The 16,225-nt window shown below is 41.2% G+C and overlaps 1 protein-coding gene across 1 annotated transcript in view; it reads right to left on the reverse strand.

Moving 5' to 3' along the window:
- Positions 1-16,225, reverse strand: part of slc41a2a (solute carrier family 41 member 2a) — a gene marked incomplete at both ends in the record, with an annotated part of 166,514 nt that overhangs the window by 43,508 nt on the left and 106,781 nt on the right. The window contains one exon of the mRNA XM_084335131.1: positions 5,470-5,618. Within this exon, the coding sequence (XP_084191257.1) occupies positions 5,470-5,618 (149 nt within the window). The remainder of the gene's footprint in view (positions 1-5,469; positions 5,619-16,225) is intronic.

The raw sequence follows: 16,225 nt of genomic DNA on the forward strand, positions 1-16,225 counted from the left end.
TGATAAATGAAAATAATTAATAAACAATCGAATGAAATGAAATAATCAAATGAAACAGGTCAAAACATTTTCCTCATTGAGGCCTCTAGGCTCTAAACAATCCAGAAAATGAATATACAAGCTTTCCCTTTGTAGCAAGAGCCTGTCTCTGTCGCCGCCTCTTGGTGGTCTCAAGACTTGCTCTATACCCATGTATTTTAAGCCAGAAATATCATGTCCTAACTTATTAAAGTGCCTTGCAACTGAAGACTTCTCGTAATTTCTTCTTATAGAACATTTGTGCTCAGAAATTCGATTTTTAAAACGTCTTCTTGTTTTTCCAACATAGTAAAGGTTGCAAGGACATTTAAGCAAGTAAACCACAAAATCAGAATTACAGGTGATCCGGCCTCTAACAGCAATACTCCTACCTGTACTTGGTTGTAAATAAGAGCAAGCCATTCTGAAGAAGGTGTGTTCACACCGAAACGTCATGATATGATTTTAGGCTGCCAATACATTTGGAAAAACCTGGAGTGCGTGCCTGGACATTGTTTCCCTATTTTTATGTATGATATCAGAGGTTACAGCACCCAGTGTCAAGTCTAGTGAGGTGAGCACGTTCTACTACTTTTTTCAGACAACAGAGAGACATTAAAGTGCCAATATGCACTTTTACACTTTAAATCTTTTACAAAAATGGAACACTGCGCAATGGAATGATCAGAGAAACCCACCGGACTTATAGAACAGCTTGTGACCACACTTATGTGATGTTCAAACAAATTATCAAGCCTGGCTAAAGATAAATAATTCTCTCTGGAATGAGCCCAGGTATACTGCCGGTGATAACACATCATATGTATTCGTATTAAGAAAATGGTGTTTATCTCCAGTCCATCTGTATTGTCCTGTGTGTGTGTGTGTGTTCCAGATGACGGGAAGCTTCACAAGGCCATCAACACCAACGACAAGATGCACATCATAGAGGAGATGGTTCTGAGCTGGATCCTCAGAGGGTAACCCAAGCATTTTTAAGTGCTTTAGAGGAAATGTCAAAATATCACAATATATATTGTGTATCGTGATAGAGCCAAAAAAAATGTATATCCTTTAGAGGCCATATCGCCCAGCCCTATGTTTGATGCATAAAAAAACAAGATAAAACGCTCATCTCACGCCTATATCTTTTGACAGCTGGGTGCTGAATCCTAAAAGTAGTAGTTGATCATTCGAAAGAAAGACTAGGAAAGCACTCTAAAATGTACTATTTTAATTGCTCGTTTTTGGAAATTTTCAGAAAAAAATATAGATTCTGCAGGAATCGCCCTTTACTGGAATACACAAAAAACGTTGTAATTTGTCTGCCTATTTATGAATCGTTTTCAAATAAACGCTAGATTATCGATAGTATATGTGTACTTATGCACGCTAGAGAAGCGGGCTGAAAAATCTATTATCTTATTTCCTGATCAGCACACACACACACACATACACATATAGGGCCCACGTTGATATATCTGTGATTACCCCAAGACTGGTAAAATAGATTCCTTACCTCAGATCAGATGTTCTCCAAAAAGATTATTCCAATTCCTGATCGCCATTCCAAATATCGATTGCGTTTATTGATCCAACGCTGGGTGCTCGAAACACATATTCCACGCTGTTCTGAGGGACCACAAAGACTGCAATCGGCTCGGATTACATGCCTGACAAGTAAAATGTGGATTCCGGATTTTCTTTTCCCCATGCGTTTTCATTCAGTCCAATCCAATGGGTGCATTATCATCCGGGAGACAATAGGGGGCGGTATTTTCCCTGTTCGCGCTCAGAGAGAGTCCCAGTGGTAACGTGAGGCTAGATTGATGAAAAATGAATGGAAATCGCTAATAAAAAAAATAACGATTAATAACGTTGGCACTGAACGGTTGGCATGAAATAATGAGAATTATCGTCGTTGGCACTCAAAGTGTTAAGATATTGCTCACCATCAACAACACTTTCGCCAGCAAGGTAGCATATATATTGATGGGTGAAAAAACTTTTGTGGGTCATGCGCATGCGTGCGTGCACAAGCGCAGGACCGCCGGTAGCACAGATTGGGTGGTCAGCATAAATCGGCAGAACACCGGTCTCAATCACTTTGTTCACTTTCTCCACACCGTCTAAAGATCACCACTCCACCGGTGATCCGAGCAGCAGACTTAACGCTGCTGTGACCAACAATGTCAGCCACAGATAAGACGCAGTCCTCTTACAGACACATCACCAGCAGATATTTTCACTCCATGTTTTATACTGAGTTTGGAAAACTCCATACCTAACTGGCGTAGCACCACGCCAACCAGCAAAGCTGGCCGACTGCCAAACAATCTCCCTACTTGCCCCCATACACACCAGTGGCGGCTGGTGAAAGATATTCTAGGTAACGCTGTGCCATATTCACTCAGTTTCAGTAATATAACCAGACCTGCAAACTGATAAGAAGTGAAAAAGGTGACATGTTTGTAAACCAAACCCCTATAGAGGTGTGGGGACAGTGGGGGTATGAAAAAAATCGTTGTGATTTGAACATGTAAATGAAGCACTCGGAGAAGAAAATAAAGGGAAAAGACAACCCGTATTCTGGTCTGACAGCACTACAATTACATTTTCATACCATAATATCATAACGCAGAGGCTGAGACTCACTTTTTTTGCTGCTGGTAGAACATCGCCGTACGAATTGGAAGAGCCGCTGCGTGTCGCGCTAACCCTTCCAGAAGCTTTGTGGTCCAGACTTGAACTTTCCATAAATGTGTATCCATAAATCCATTTTATTAGATCCAGCACTGAATGTATCTTGTGATTATTATACATTTTCGACAACGACAACAACAATTATTAGCGTTAGTTATTTCCTGGTTGACGTGTTTCTGGACATGATGTGACACGAATGCCACGCACTAATAAAACTATTTGTTTCATTAGTGTGAATGTATAAATTTTATCCAGTGCACATTTGGATAGTATTGTAATATTGTGATATCCCATGTATATCTGTATTTAAAAAAAAAACATTTCAACATTTGATTGCTGCATTCATTTTTATTTCATTCATTGTGTTCATTATTGTCGTCATCACGTCAGTCCCTAACACACTGACTCTGCTTGGGGCGCTAAATGAATCGCCCTTTAGGCATCATATTTGAAGATGCTGATTGGCTAAATTTATGTTGCTAGTTGCATTTATTTTGCTTTGTAATTTTTCAATTGGCTGCGTTGCGCACTGGGGTGATGTTTCTAGCGCCCCAGAAGAGAGAGGGGATGACCAGGAAGCACAACAAATTTTTTATATTTGATATATTACCCATTATTGTGCATTTTAAACACAAACATATTTAAAATGAGTAATTATTATTTATTTTTTAAATGTTTTATTATATTTTTTTAGCTGTCGAAATCTACTATTATAGAAAAATCCCAAAGCACTTTCCACCAGGGGGCGCGGCGCCCTAGCTCCCTCTAGTGACCAGCCGCCACTGATACACACCAAAACACACAGTAAACTAACAATACACTCTAATTACAATATTTACATAAATAAATAATAAATAGATATATAGATAAAGAAAGAAAATTAGAAGCACTCACACCACTTCCACGCACCTCTCACCAATCTCACTCCCAGCATGCACTCAGAGAGAGAGAGAGAGAAAACCAGTCAGCTACACTATACAGAGCAGCAACTTGCAATGGGCCTGGTCTACAAGATACACTACACGACCAAGGTACCCATGTACATGTCAAAATACTTCCCAAAGGTCAGTGAATACCACGATCACAACACCAGAGGGAGCTCCACAAATCATGTTAAACCCAGATTCGGCTCAAACAAGGGACTAAACACGTTTCGCAATTATGCCACATCAATGTGGAACGCCCTACCCAAAGCTGTAAAGGAATGTGAATCACTACCCACTTTCAAAAACACTCTCAAAAAACACCTAAGGGAGACTGCAATTCGAAACTGGCCACTGTAAATGTCCGAACACAACCCCCTCCAATGTACAGTAAATTACCAAGTATGGTCTTGTCAATATTCCAATGTACAGTTTTGTTTGTACAGTTGTACAGTGTACCCCACCCACCACACTCCTACCCAACCTCCCACCCACCCACCCAACCACCTCCAATGTACAGTCCCCCCCCCCCCCCCCACCTACCCAATCCAATGTACAGTTTCTACGTCAAATGTATATACTTTTTTTTCTGGACTCTTTTTGTATCACAAACAGTACTGTATTTGCAAATCTGGTATGTCATAAATGTATAGATGTAGCAGTACTGTCTATCTGTATGTCATGTATGTCATATATGTTACGATTAATTGAAAATGGGGGACCCTGATGTAAACAAGACGAAAGTCTTTCTCTGGTCTGCATCCCCTTAACAATTGTATGTATTGAGCTGTACTGTACTGTACCCATTCTGCAATCTGTTAATAAAGTTTTCAATCAATCAATCAATCAATCAATCAATCAATCAATCAATCAGCAAGGATGAGAGAGAGAGAGAGAGAGAGAGAGAGAGAGAGACTATACTGAGCAGTAATGGACTGCATGGTCCATGAGCAGTGGTGCAGTCGTAATATGGGAACTGGTAACACGCCACGCCACGTGCATGCGCACAGAACTGATTTATACACACACACACACGCACGCACATGTGATCTGGTAACACTGCGTGTAACCGCGTGTGACCACGACTGCACCACTGTCCATGAGCATGGACTTCCTGCATCTGTCTTACCATCTGGTTACTCTAATCCAGGGGTCAGGAACCTTTTTGACTGGGAGAGCCATAAAAGCCAAATATTTCTAAATATATTTCATTGAGAGCCATATGGTATTTTTAACGTATAATAAATTAAATATGTCTTACTTTTAATGCGACTTCTGGTGCTGCATGGTTTTGCTGATGGCCTTGTAATCTGGTTCATACGTGGTGAGGTTGAGCTTCATGCAGGCGTTGAGGCTTCCATCAGTTAAACGTGAGCGTAGGTTGGTCTTAATGTTCCTCATATGCGAGAATGACTGCCCACATGCATATGTAGAGCCAAACATGGTCAATACGGCGATACTCACGCTGCATTGTGTGGTATGTCACAGGAAGCTCGTTCCAAGTTTTAAGAATCAGCTGGTCTTCAGGTTGAAGATCTTTTATTTCTGTCCACTTGTGTTCCCTCGCCAGCTCTGCTCGCTATATCTTCAGCTACAGATACTATTAGCTGTATCTTCAAAACTAATTTCTGTTTACTTTAAAATGACACAGTATTTTTAAGAAATGTCACAAGTATTAAAAAAAAAAAAAAAAAAAAAAATGTACTAAAAAATTTCTGGGAGCCATATGCTGTCACCAGAAGAGCCATATATGGCTCGCGAGCCATAGGTTCCCGACCCCTGCTCTAATCTATATGGCCCAGCCCTTATAGACAAGCTGTCTCACCTGAATGAGTGCAGCGGAGAGGAAGAGGATGATAAAGACGGGCGTGGGGGAGGTGTGAGCTCCTTGCATCAGATGGATGGTATACAGAAAGACCAGCTGACCTGGGACAACCAATAGGAGCAGGACCTGGGCTGAACGATGGTTTGTTCCTGACGAGAAAAAAGAGAGATAGTGTGGGGGACAATAATGGACAATAGAATTGTATAGACGTATAGAATAGACGTATTAGTTTGTATTAAGGAAGTGGGAAGTAAACATGACACGTTACGTGTATTGCATCTAAACAACCGTCTGGCAGTCTGTTTGTTCCGCATTCCTACAATAGAATATATTTTTATTTTATATATATCTGATATATACCATTATGATGTAATTATTAGGGCTGTCAGTTTATCGCGTTAATTAGATATATTAATATAATTAATTACACAGCAAATTATCGCGTTATGAAAATTTACTGAAAATTAATTACAAAAAAGAAAAAAAATTGATAATATTTTTTTTTTAATCTCATTCATTCCATAAGAACGTAGAATACACATTTACAGACTTTTTTATGGTCCATTTGCATGTCTTGGTATCTGATTCTAGGGACATATGGATCTCAGGGAATGTATTCCCAGTGTCAGAAATACTGTGTCTGTTATAGGCTTGAGTAAATTGTAATGAACCAAATGAGAATATAAAATTAAATTTTTTTTTTATCTTTGACTGTGAATAACACAATGCTCAAATTGACCAGACCTGAAAAATCTAAGCAAATTAATAGATGGAAGATGATTAAACAGAAGGTTTTGTAGATACAGTACTGAATTCTGCCATCCGGACACATGCAATTTGATTATAGAATATCAGGCATAAAATGGTTATGCGATTAAAATGCGATTAATTAGATACATTTTTTTAATCGCCTGACAGCACTAGTAATTATCCCTTGTGTCAGAGACCAAGGTAAATGTTAAATGGACTGCATTTATATAGCGCTTTGAAGAATTGTGGGTTTTTTCTCTGTGATTATAGCAGGATAGTCAATCGTGTTTACTTGATTGCTTTAGATTGGTATCGGGTTTGAAGCTCTGATCTCTCTTCCTCCTACACAAGGCTAGACTGCAGCCTGGGCCTTCTGTGTAGCGCACAGTGGTGGAAGAGGTACACAGTTCCTTTACTTAAAAGAGCACGCCAACATTATTATCTCCAGAGAGAGACAAGAAGATAGACACCAGTTTCCTCTCTGTGCGTTCAGTAGAAAGCTATCTGGCTGCATGTTAGCCTAGCTTAGCACAATGAATGGAAGCGGACATAACCGGTTAGCCTTCGGGAGAGGTGTTAGTTGGACAATGCCTAGGCTAACCGGTCATGTCCGCTTCCATTCATTGTGCTAAGCTAGGCTAACGTGCAGCCAGATAGCTTTCTACTGAACGCAGGCCCGGAAATCCCACGGGGGACATCTTAACATTTATTTGAACATAATTGGACAATGCATGGATTGTTGCCACTCTCAAACTTAAACTGGTGACTGAACCACGATTTGTTTAAACAGTCAACATAACATATCAAAGTGCTTGACTTAAACATAACATATATCAAAGTGCTTAACTTAAACTTAAAAGTCTCTTCTAACATACAAAATAACTCTGTTCCTTAATATACATTTAACATATTAACGTAGGCTATGTGTAACAGCACTACTTTTGGTGTCCCCCCCAGGAATTGCTCTTGAGAAAATGTAATGTAATTTCCCCCCCCAAAGTTGATATCAGATTTCCGCCCCTGACTGAATGCACAGAGAGGAAACTGGTATATCTTCTTGTCTCTTGTAGGAGAATGGAGCTTCTTAAGGAAAATAAACGAGGCTGGACTTAATCAGATTATCTAGTACTTTATTCAATTATATGTACTGTAGATAGATAGATATAATAGTTTATTGATTTCGAATGGAATCATACATATACATTTGATCACAGGATGAACAGGTATACATTATCACCATTTACCAATAGGATTCGAATAAACACAATAAAGCCATAGGCTTGTTTCCATTGTGGTCCTTCATCATTGGTGTCAGTGTATTTATGTACTGGTGTGTGGATCTTTGTGACCACCTTTTGTGCCATGCTCACCCCTGATAAGGTGTTGTCCAAAACACATCCTAGGTATGTGACGTCCTCCTTTGCTGTTACCTCGATATCTCCTACCACTACTTTGAACCCAGGAGACCTCTTAGGTCGTATGGCAGAGCCAAAAAAGATAGCTTCGGTTTTACCCAGGTGTAGGGATAACCTGTTTTCGACCAGCCAATGACTGATCTTGACAAGCTCTAGTCTAGACTGAGTGACCTCTCAACTTCTCTCTTGTCCTGATGGGAGACCATGAGTGCAGCATCGTCCGCAAATAAAAACAGTTTACAATCACATGCAGTTTTCATGTCATTGACATATAAAAGAAATAAAAGTGGTCCTAAAATAAATAAATAAATGTAGTTTACAAAAGAATAGAAAGATAGGATGAGATCCCCCGCCGGTTCCCCAGAAGGAAGTAAGACATTTCACAATATCATTGATACTTATAGACATTCAAGACCAGCTGATCAAATGACCAAAATGACAAGTTTAAACAGGTGTGTCCTCCCTCAAATCATGCAATCGATCTTACATCATCGGACAAAGATCATGGGCTTTGACGAGTCCCCCCTAATTCTGACCCAAGACCCTGGTGACCTGGCTTCAACATTAATCTAGGTTATGTTATCTTGACCTGCTTTGTACACAACTGCTTTGAATATTGTTTGGTGAAGACAAACACAACCCTTCCCACAGAGGTCTGTCAACATCAGTGTTTACAGAGCTCGAGGGGAGGATAGTGTCAAGATACAAGAGTTTTACAACAAGATACAAGATACAAGAGTTTTATTTGTCACGGCATACAGGTATACAGTGAAACTCGCCCGCAACGATGTGCATAATACAAGTAATAATATAATAGAGTCCAACCAATAGAGCGACATAGTGCAATAAACAAGTAAACAAAGTAGGCATATCGGTATCTGTACATGAGCTATTTACAGAGCATGCCACAGGTCCTGTGGCAGTGCAGTACACTGTTAGCTACGGATGAGGCATTGGGTCTTTATGTACACTGCTATACAATGCTATATTATACGATCTCAAGCTATACTATTCTTAAAGTGATCTTTCCTTCTGTAAAGTGTCCGTAGTGTGAGCGTGTGCAGCATGAGTGTGTGTGTGCTCATGTTAAAGTGGCTGCTAGTGTGTGAGCGTGTACAGTGTGTGTGTTGTGTGTGTGCTCATGTGTGCTTGTGCGTGGAGAGTTCAGTGTTCAAGGCTCTGATGGCCTGTGGGAAGAAGCTGATTGATTGATTGATTGAAAACTTTATTAACAGATTGCAGAATGGGTACAATACAGTACAGCTCAATACACACAATTGTTAAGGGGATGCAGACCAGAGAAAGACTTTCGTCTTGTTTACATCAGGGTCCCCCATTTTCAATTCATCAGGACATATATGACATACATGACATACAGATAGTCAGTACTGCTACATCTATACATTTATGACATACCAGATTTGCAAATACAGTACTGTTTGTGATACAGAAGGAGTCAAGAAAAGGGAGTATATACATTTGACGTAGAAACTGTACATTGGAGGAGGTTGGGTGGGGGGGGTTGGGTACATTGGGATATTGACAACCATACTGGGTAATTTACATTGGAGGTGGTTGGGGGGGGGGGGGCACACTGTATAAACAAGTAAAACTGTACATTGAGGGGGGGGGGGGGGAGACACTGTACAAACAAACAAAATTGTACATTGGACTATTGACAAAACCATACTAGGTAAATGACTGTACATTGGAGGGGGTTGGGTTAGGATATTTACAGGGGCCAGTGTTGAATTGCAGTCTCTCGTAGGTGTCCCTTGAGAGAGGTTTTGAAAGTGGGTAGTGATCCACATTCCTTTACAGCTTTGGGTAGGGCGTTCCACATTGATGTGGCATAATTGCGAAACGTGTTTAGTCCCTTATTTGAGCCGAATCTGGGTTTAACATGATTTGTGGAGCTCCCTCTGGTGTTGTGATCGTGGTATTCACTGACCTTTGGGAAGTATTTTGACATGTACATGGGTACCTTGGTCGTGTAGTGTATCTTGTAGACCAGGCCCATTGCAAGTTGCTGTACTCTGTCGTCTACTCTAAGCCATCCTAGGTTGTCAAAGTGGGCAGGGGTGAGGTGGGTTCTAGGAGTAAGGTCAAGCAGTAGTCTGACCAGTTTGTTTTGAGATGTTTGTAATTTTGTTTTTAGCGCCTTTGAGGTGCTTTGGTACCATGAGGTGCAAGCATAGTCGTAGTACCCCTGAATGAGTGCTCCTGCCAGAGTCTTCAGGGTATTCTTGTTTACCAGAGAGGAGATCCGGTACAAGAATCGAGTTCGTTGGTTGACTTTTTTTATTACATTGGATGCCATTTTGTCACAGGAGAGATTAGCCTCTAGGATGGAACCCAGGTAGGTAATTTCATCTTTCCTTGTGACAATATTGTCACCCACTGTAACTGAGAAGCCGTCGGTCTTGCTGATTTTGTTATTTGAACCGAAGAGAATGGACTCTGTTTTGCCCATGTGTAATGATAGTTTGTTATCAGCGAGCCATATGCAGATTCTGCCTAGTTCCGAGCTGAGGGTTTTTTCAACCTGTAACTTGTTCTTGTCAGAGACCAGCAGGGCTGAGTCGTCCGCAAACAGGAACAAGTTGCAGTCACAAGCTGAGCCTAAGTCTCTCTGTCCTCGTTACTGGTGCTCACAGGCGTTTGCCTGACCGCAGCAGCATGAACAGGCTGTTGTTGGGGTGGTGAGGGTATTTCATTATCCTGCAGGCTCTGGATTTGCACCTCTTGTTGTATAGGACCTGCAGGGTTGGTAGTGCAATACCCGTGGTACGCTCGGCTGAGCGCACCACTCTCTGTAGGGCCTTCTTGTCCTGTGCCATGCTGTTGCCATACCAGGCAGTGATGTTTCCAGTCAAGATGCTCTCTACAGCTCCGGAGTAGAAGGACTGGAGTATCTTTTAAGTATTAAGTTGCCTAAAATGAAAATACTCACGTAAAGTACAAGTAGCTCGAAATTGTACTTAAGTACAGTACTTGAGTAAAAATACGTAGTTACTTTCCACCACTGGTAGGGCAGGCAGGGGTCAGGTTGCCCAGGGCAACCAGGGCCTGCGACACCAGGACATTGATAAGCGGGGGCCGTAGGGCCTGGCAGAAAGACCACAGTGACAGATTTACAGGGTGTTTCCTTTCATCTGCACCAGTTCTTTGTCGCAGCGGAGAGAGAGAACAGAGTGAAGAGAGACCTTATGATCAGAATCTTGCTTTGCTATTCTTTTATTTAAATTTCCTAAAACTTTTAAACTTTTCATGGCAGACCCCGCCCACCCGGGTCATAACCTCTTCAACATGCTCCCCCACGGCAGGCGGCTACGGCTGCCCAAGACATTAAAGTCCCGCCATAGACTCAGTTTCTTCCACTCAGCAGCTCGCCTGGTAAACGAGTCAGGTCATGTCGAATCACGTTCCATTTGTATATACAATATGGTGAATAAAGTAATCTGATCTGATCTAAGTGCTTCATAATTCTTTCCTCACATTTTTACCCATTCACTCACACATTCACACACCAACGGAAGAGGCGAGCATGCAAGGTGCTGACCTGCTCATCGAGAGAGAGACTTCGACACGCTGCCCGGGAGGAACGGGAAAAAAGCCACTGTCGTCTCCATAAGGTGCATTGGTATTGAACAGGAACCTAGTTTAGATGTTAAAGAGTCTGAGTGGACAGGGTTAGTATGGGGTACACACACACACACACACACACGCAACCATTTATTACCAATGTTATTATTTTTGGTAATAAATGGCTCCACACATACAAGAAATACAAAATACATTATACAATTAAGCAATACAAAATACGATTGTAAGGAGGAAAAAGTATTTACACATCCTTACATGAACACATTGTACACTGTACACTGGTGTTCTCAGTCGCCCTATAGCCATAAATGGACTCTGCTAAGTATCTTCTTCTAACACTATAATGTAAATGGTCTATGATATATAATCAACAAAGGGTCCTTATGGACTAATATGGACATAGTCGAGATACAGTACATGCATTATGAGAGCTTGCATGTTCAAGTCAAGTCAAGTCAAGTCAAGAGTTTTATTTGTCACGGCATACGGATATACAATGAAATGCGGGTGGTCTTGCCCGCAACGATGTGCAATTGGTACAACATATAACATATAATAGAATCCAATACAAAAAATGTGTGCAATAAAATTGTGCAATAACAGGTAGCAGGTAACAATAAATGTGTGCAATGACGGGTAACAGTTGACAGTTAACAGTAGTAGTAATAGTAGTGCAATACACTGTTACTGTTGCTAATACTAATTTAAAGTGGCCTTTCCTTTTGGCAATAAGTGAGGGTGCGTGCGGCCTGAGTGTGTGCCCGCTCATGCTAAAGTGTTACAGTGGTACTCAATGTTCATTGTTCAGGACTCTGATGGCCTGGGGGAAGAAGCTGAGCCTAAGCCGCTCTGTCCTAGTAGCTGGGGTTCGCAGGCGTCTGCCTGACCTCAGCAGCTGGAACAGGCTGTTATTGGGGTGGTGAGGGTCTTTCATTATCCTGCAGGCTCTGGATTTGCACCTCTTGTTGTATAGAACCTGCAGGGGAGGTAGTGCGATACCCGTGGTACGCTCGGCTGTTCAGATGATCACATGCGGTTGATGGTGTCAGAGCCTCGGATGGAGGGGGAGAGGGAGTTCCACAGCCTGGGGGCAGCTACAGAGAAAGCTCGGTCTCCCAGTGCGGAACACCTGGTGCGGGGGATGGCGAGGAGGTCGGAGTTGGAGGAGCGGAGGCTTCGTGCTGGAGTGTAGGGGTGGAGTAGGTCGGTCAGACCTCTCTCCCCGACTCTCTTGTCCCCTCTTCTCTCCCCCCTCTTCTACTCCTCTCTTCTCCCTTCTGCATCACTCTCCTTACTAACGAAAGAGCATTTTTAGTTCACTAACTGTATGGATCCATATTGTAACAAGCCATCTTATTGAACTATAGAAATTGTCTCCAAATCCTTCTGATATTAATTTCAATATTAGTATTCCGATTTTTATTCATAATAACTCGGACCACGGATCTTGATTTACATCAAAACACATCATTACAACTATTAAGAGATAATAAAATCAAATAACATCATAGCCACAATCCAAACCTACCCCCCTCCCCAGCCTCCCTCTATACCCACAAGGTAGCATAAACACACACACACACACACACACACACACACACACACACACACACACACACACACACACACACACACACACACACACACAATGAGAAATAGATACCTTCAAGTATCAAGCTAATGAAAGCAGGCATGATTGATTATTCAGGATCCATGTTTTCACTTCATGGGAAAAAGTTAGAAAATGTGTGCAAATCTAATCTGTGGGGAGCTTGTTCCACCCCTTTATGGCTTTAAACCAGGGGTGGGCAATTATTTTTCCCAGGGGGCCGAATGAGCAACTGAAAATATGTTGGAGGGCCGGGCCAAAATTCCAAACTCAATTATGCATAATATACATTTTATTTCTATATAAAAAGCAGTAAATGGCATTGTTTTGACCCCTGGTAAGAGTGTATGTTATTATTTGGCAATTAAAATGTAAACGGTACTCTATCCCCCCCCCCTCACAGTGAGCTGTGGTGTTCCACAAGGAAGCATACTAGGACCACTACTCTTCCTAATTTATGCAAATGACATGTCGTCAGCCTGTGACTGCAACTTGTTCCTGTTTGCGGACGACTCAGCCCTGCTGGTCTCTGACAAGAACAAGTTGCAGGTTGAAAAAACCCTCAGCTCGGAACTAGGCAAAATCTGCATATGGCTCGCTGATAACAAACTATCATTACACATGGGCAAAACAGAGTCCATTCTCTTCGGTTCAAATAACAAACTCAGCAAGACCGACGGCTTCTCAGTTGCAGTGGGTGACAATATTGTCACAAGGAAAGACGAAATTACCTACCTGGGTTCCATCCTAGAGGCAAATCTTTCCTGTGACAAAATGGCATCCAATGTAATAAAAAAAAGTCAACCAACGAACTAGATTCTTGTACCGGATCTCCTCTCTGGTAAACAAGAATACCCTGAAGACTGTGGCAGGAGCACTCATTCAAGGGTTCCTACGACTATGCGTGCACCTCATGGTACCAAAGCACCTCAAAGGCGCTTAAAACAAAATTACAAACATCACAAAACAAACTGGTCAGACTACTACTTGACCTTACCCCCAGAACCCACCTCACCCCTGCCCACTTTGACAACCTAGGATGGCTTAGAGTAGACGACAGAGTACAGCAACTTGCAATGGGCCTGGTCTACAAGATACAATATACGACTAAGGTACCCATGTACATGTCAAAATACTTCCCAAAGGTCAGTGAATACCACAACCACTACACCAGAGGAAGCTCAACAAATCATGTTAAACCCAGATTCGGCTCAAACAAGGGACTAAACACGTTTCGCAACTATGCCACATCAATGTGGAACGCCCTACCCAAAGCTGTAAAGGAATGTGAATCCCTACCCACATTCAAAACCGCTCTTAAAGAGCACCTACGGGAGGCTGCAATTCTAAACTGGCCACCGTAAATGCCCAAAACCCCCACCACCTCCTAATAGACAGTCTCCTCCCCACCGCATGTATATATTCCCTCCCCGCCGTATGTATATTTCTCTCCCACCCACCCACCCACCCCCTCCTAATGTACAGTCCCCTCCCCATCATATGTATATACTCTGTCAGGATCTAGGGGTAACAGTACTGTATATTTGAATACCGTTTAAGTCACAAATGTATCAGTACTAAATACCTATATGTCCCTATGCCATAAATGTCATGTATGTTGTGTATGTCATAAATGTCTATATGAATTGAAAATGGGGGACCCTGATGGAAACAAGACAAACGTCTTTCTCAGGTCTGCATCCCCTTAACAATTGTGTGTATTGAGCCGTACTGTATTGTACCCATTCTGCAATCTGTTAAATAAAGTTTTCATTCATTCATTCATTCATTCATTCATTCATTCTACAAGGGCTATTTGCATATTCTTGGTATCTAGGTACATCTATGGACCTCAGAGAGAATGTATTCACAGTGTCAGAAATATTGTGTCTATTACTAGGCTTGCTTAAATTGTGATGAAACAAAGGAGAATATGAATTATGATTTTTCTTTGCATTTTGTGTACAAAAAATCGAAGGAAATTAATAAAGGGAAGATGATTAAACCGAAGGTTCTTTAGATACAGTACTGAATACTCCCATCCGGACCAATGCAATTTGAAATATTATTATAGAATATAGAATATGATGCTTATACATTACCTTATTATAGCCAATTTGCACATTTATATATATATACATATATTATCTTTCAAATGCCCGAGTTCAATTTGGATTTAGTATCACCAGGCGTGCATAAGAACAGATAATGAAATCTACTGTAATCTAGTGTACTTTTTAATTTCCCCCACAGTGCAACCATTTTGAAACTAATTTCAGATCTAATTGTTCCTACATGCTAACAATAGGGAGGAGAAACTAACTGCGTTTCAATATTTGTCAAAAACTTTACCTTTTGTGGCTTATTATCGCAAATCATAACAGTTATTGATATGATTCATTCAGAACGCTGAACTTTGAACCCCCACAGTATCTGACAGGAAGTGTAGTTCGGAAAGATTCCAACGCTGGTCGACGGCGAGTTGCTGTCCCATGGTTCAAAATTTCCATTTCCGTTTCTGTCTTGGAATAGACTTCATAAAATCGAAAACTTAAAACTATCTAATGGCACTTTTAACCTATTGCTAAACTAACGTATTGATGATAATATACATTCTACATGCTTTTGTGACATGTTAGTGATGTTAATACTTGAAAACATTTGATGAAAAAATCGCAAGAAATATGCAACACTCTGAAAAATATTGATTTATGACAATGTCATTTTTGGGTCGGTACCGACTGCTGCTGTGACCCATTGTCACCTGCTATATTTACTGGATCCAACACTACTGGATCCTACACTGTGAATCGGAACGTGCAAAATGTTTAATGTTACTCACTTGTATATATATCTTATACCATTTTAATAAAAATCTCAATTTTTTTTGCATTGGCTTGTATTTAAATTGTTCTAGTTGTTTTCGTCTGTGTGATCTGTGTGATTTTGTGTGAAGGGCGGATTAGCAAAGTACGATTTTCATTGTACGGCAACAGTCTGTTTAACTGTGCACATGGCAATAAATTATCTTGAATCTTGAATTGTGAGTTACTGTATCTTAAAAAACAATTGGACAGATGAGTACATAATGAAATTGTTGAACATAACCAGGCATGAGGTCACCAAGGTCTGGACCACACTAATTTATAAACCTGCCCACAATGCAATTCAAAGCACTAAATACTGTTGTGCACCCAAGGGGCAGTCTAGGGGCGTTTTCACACCTGTAGTTTGTTTGCTTTTCCGATTCAGGGACTAATAATAATAAATCAGATTTCTATATTGCCTTTCAGGAAACCCAAGGTCGCTTCACAATCAAGAGGGCTAGGGAAAGGGGGCAGGAGGGGAAACGGGGGGGGGGGGTGAGGGCAGGTAA

Source organism: Notolepis coatsorum (assembly GCF_963971535.1).
Source record: "Notolepis coatsorum genome assembly, chromosome: 18".
NCBI lineage: Eukaryota > Metazoa > Chordata > Actinopteri > Aulopiformes > Paralepididae > Notolepis > Notolepis coatsorum.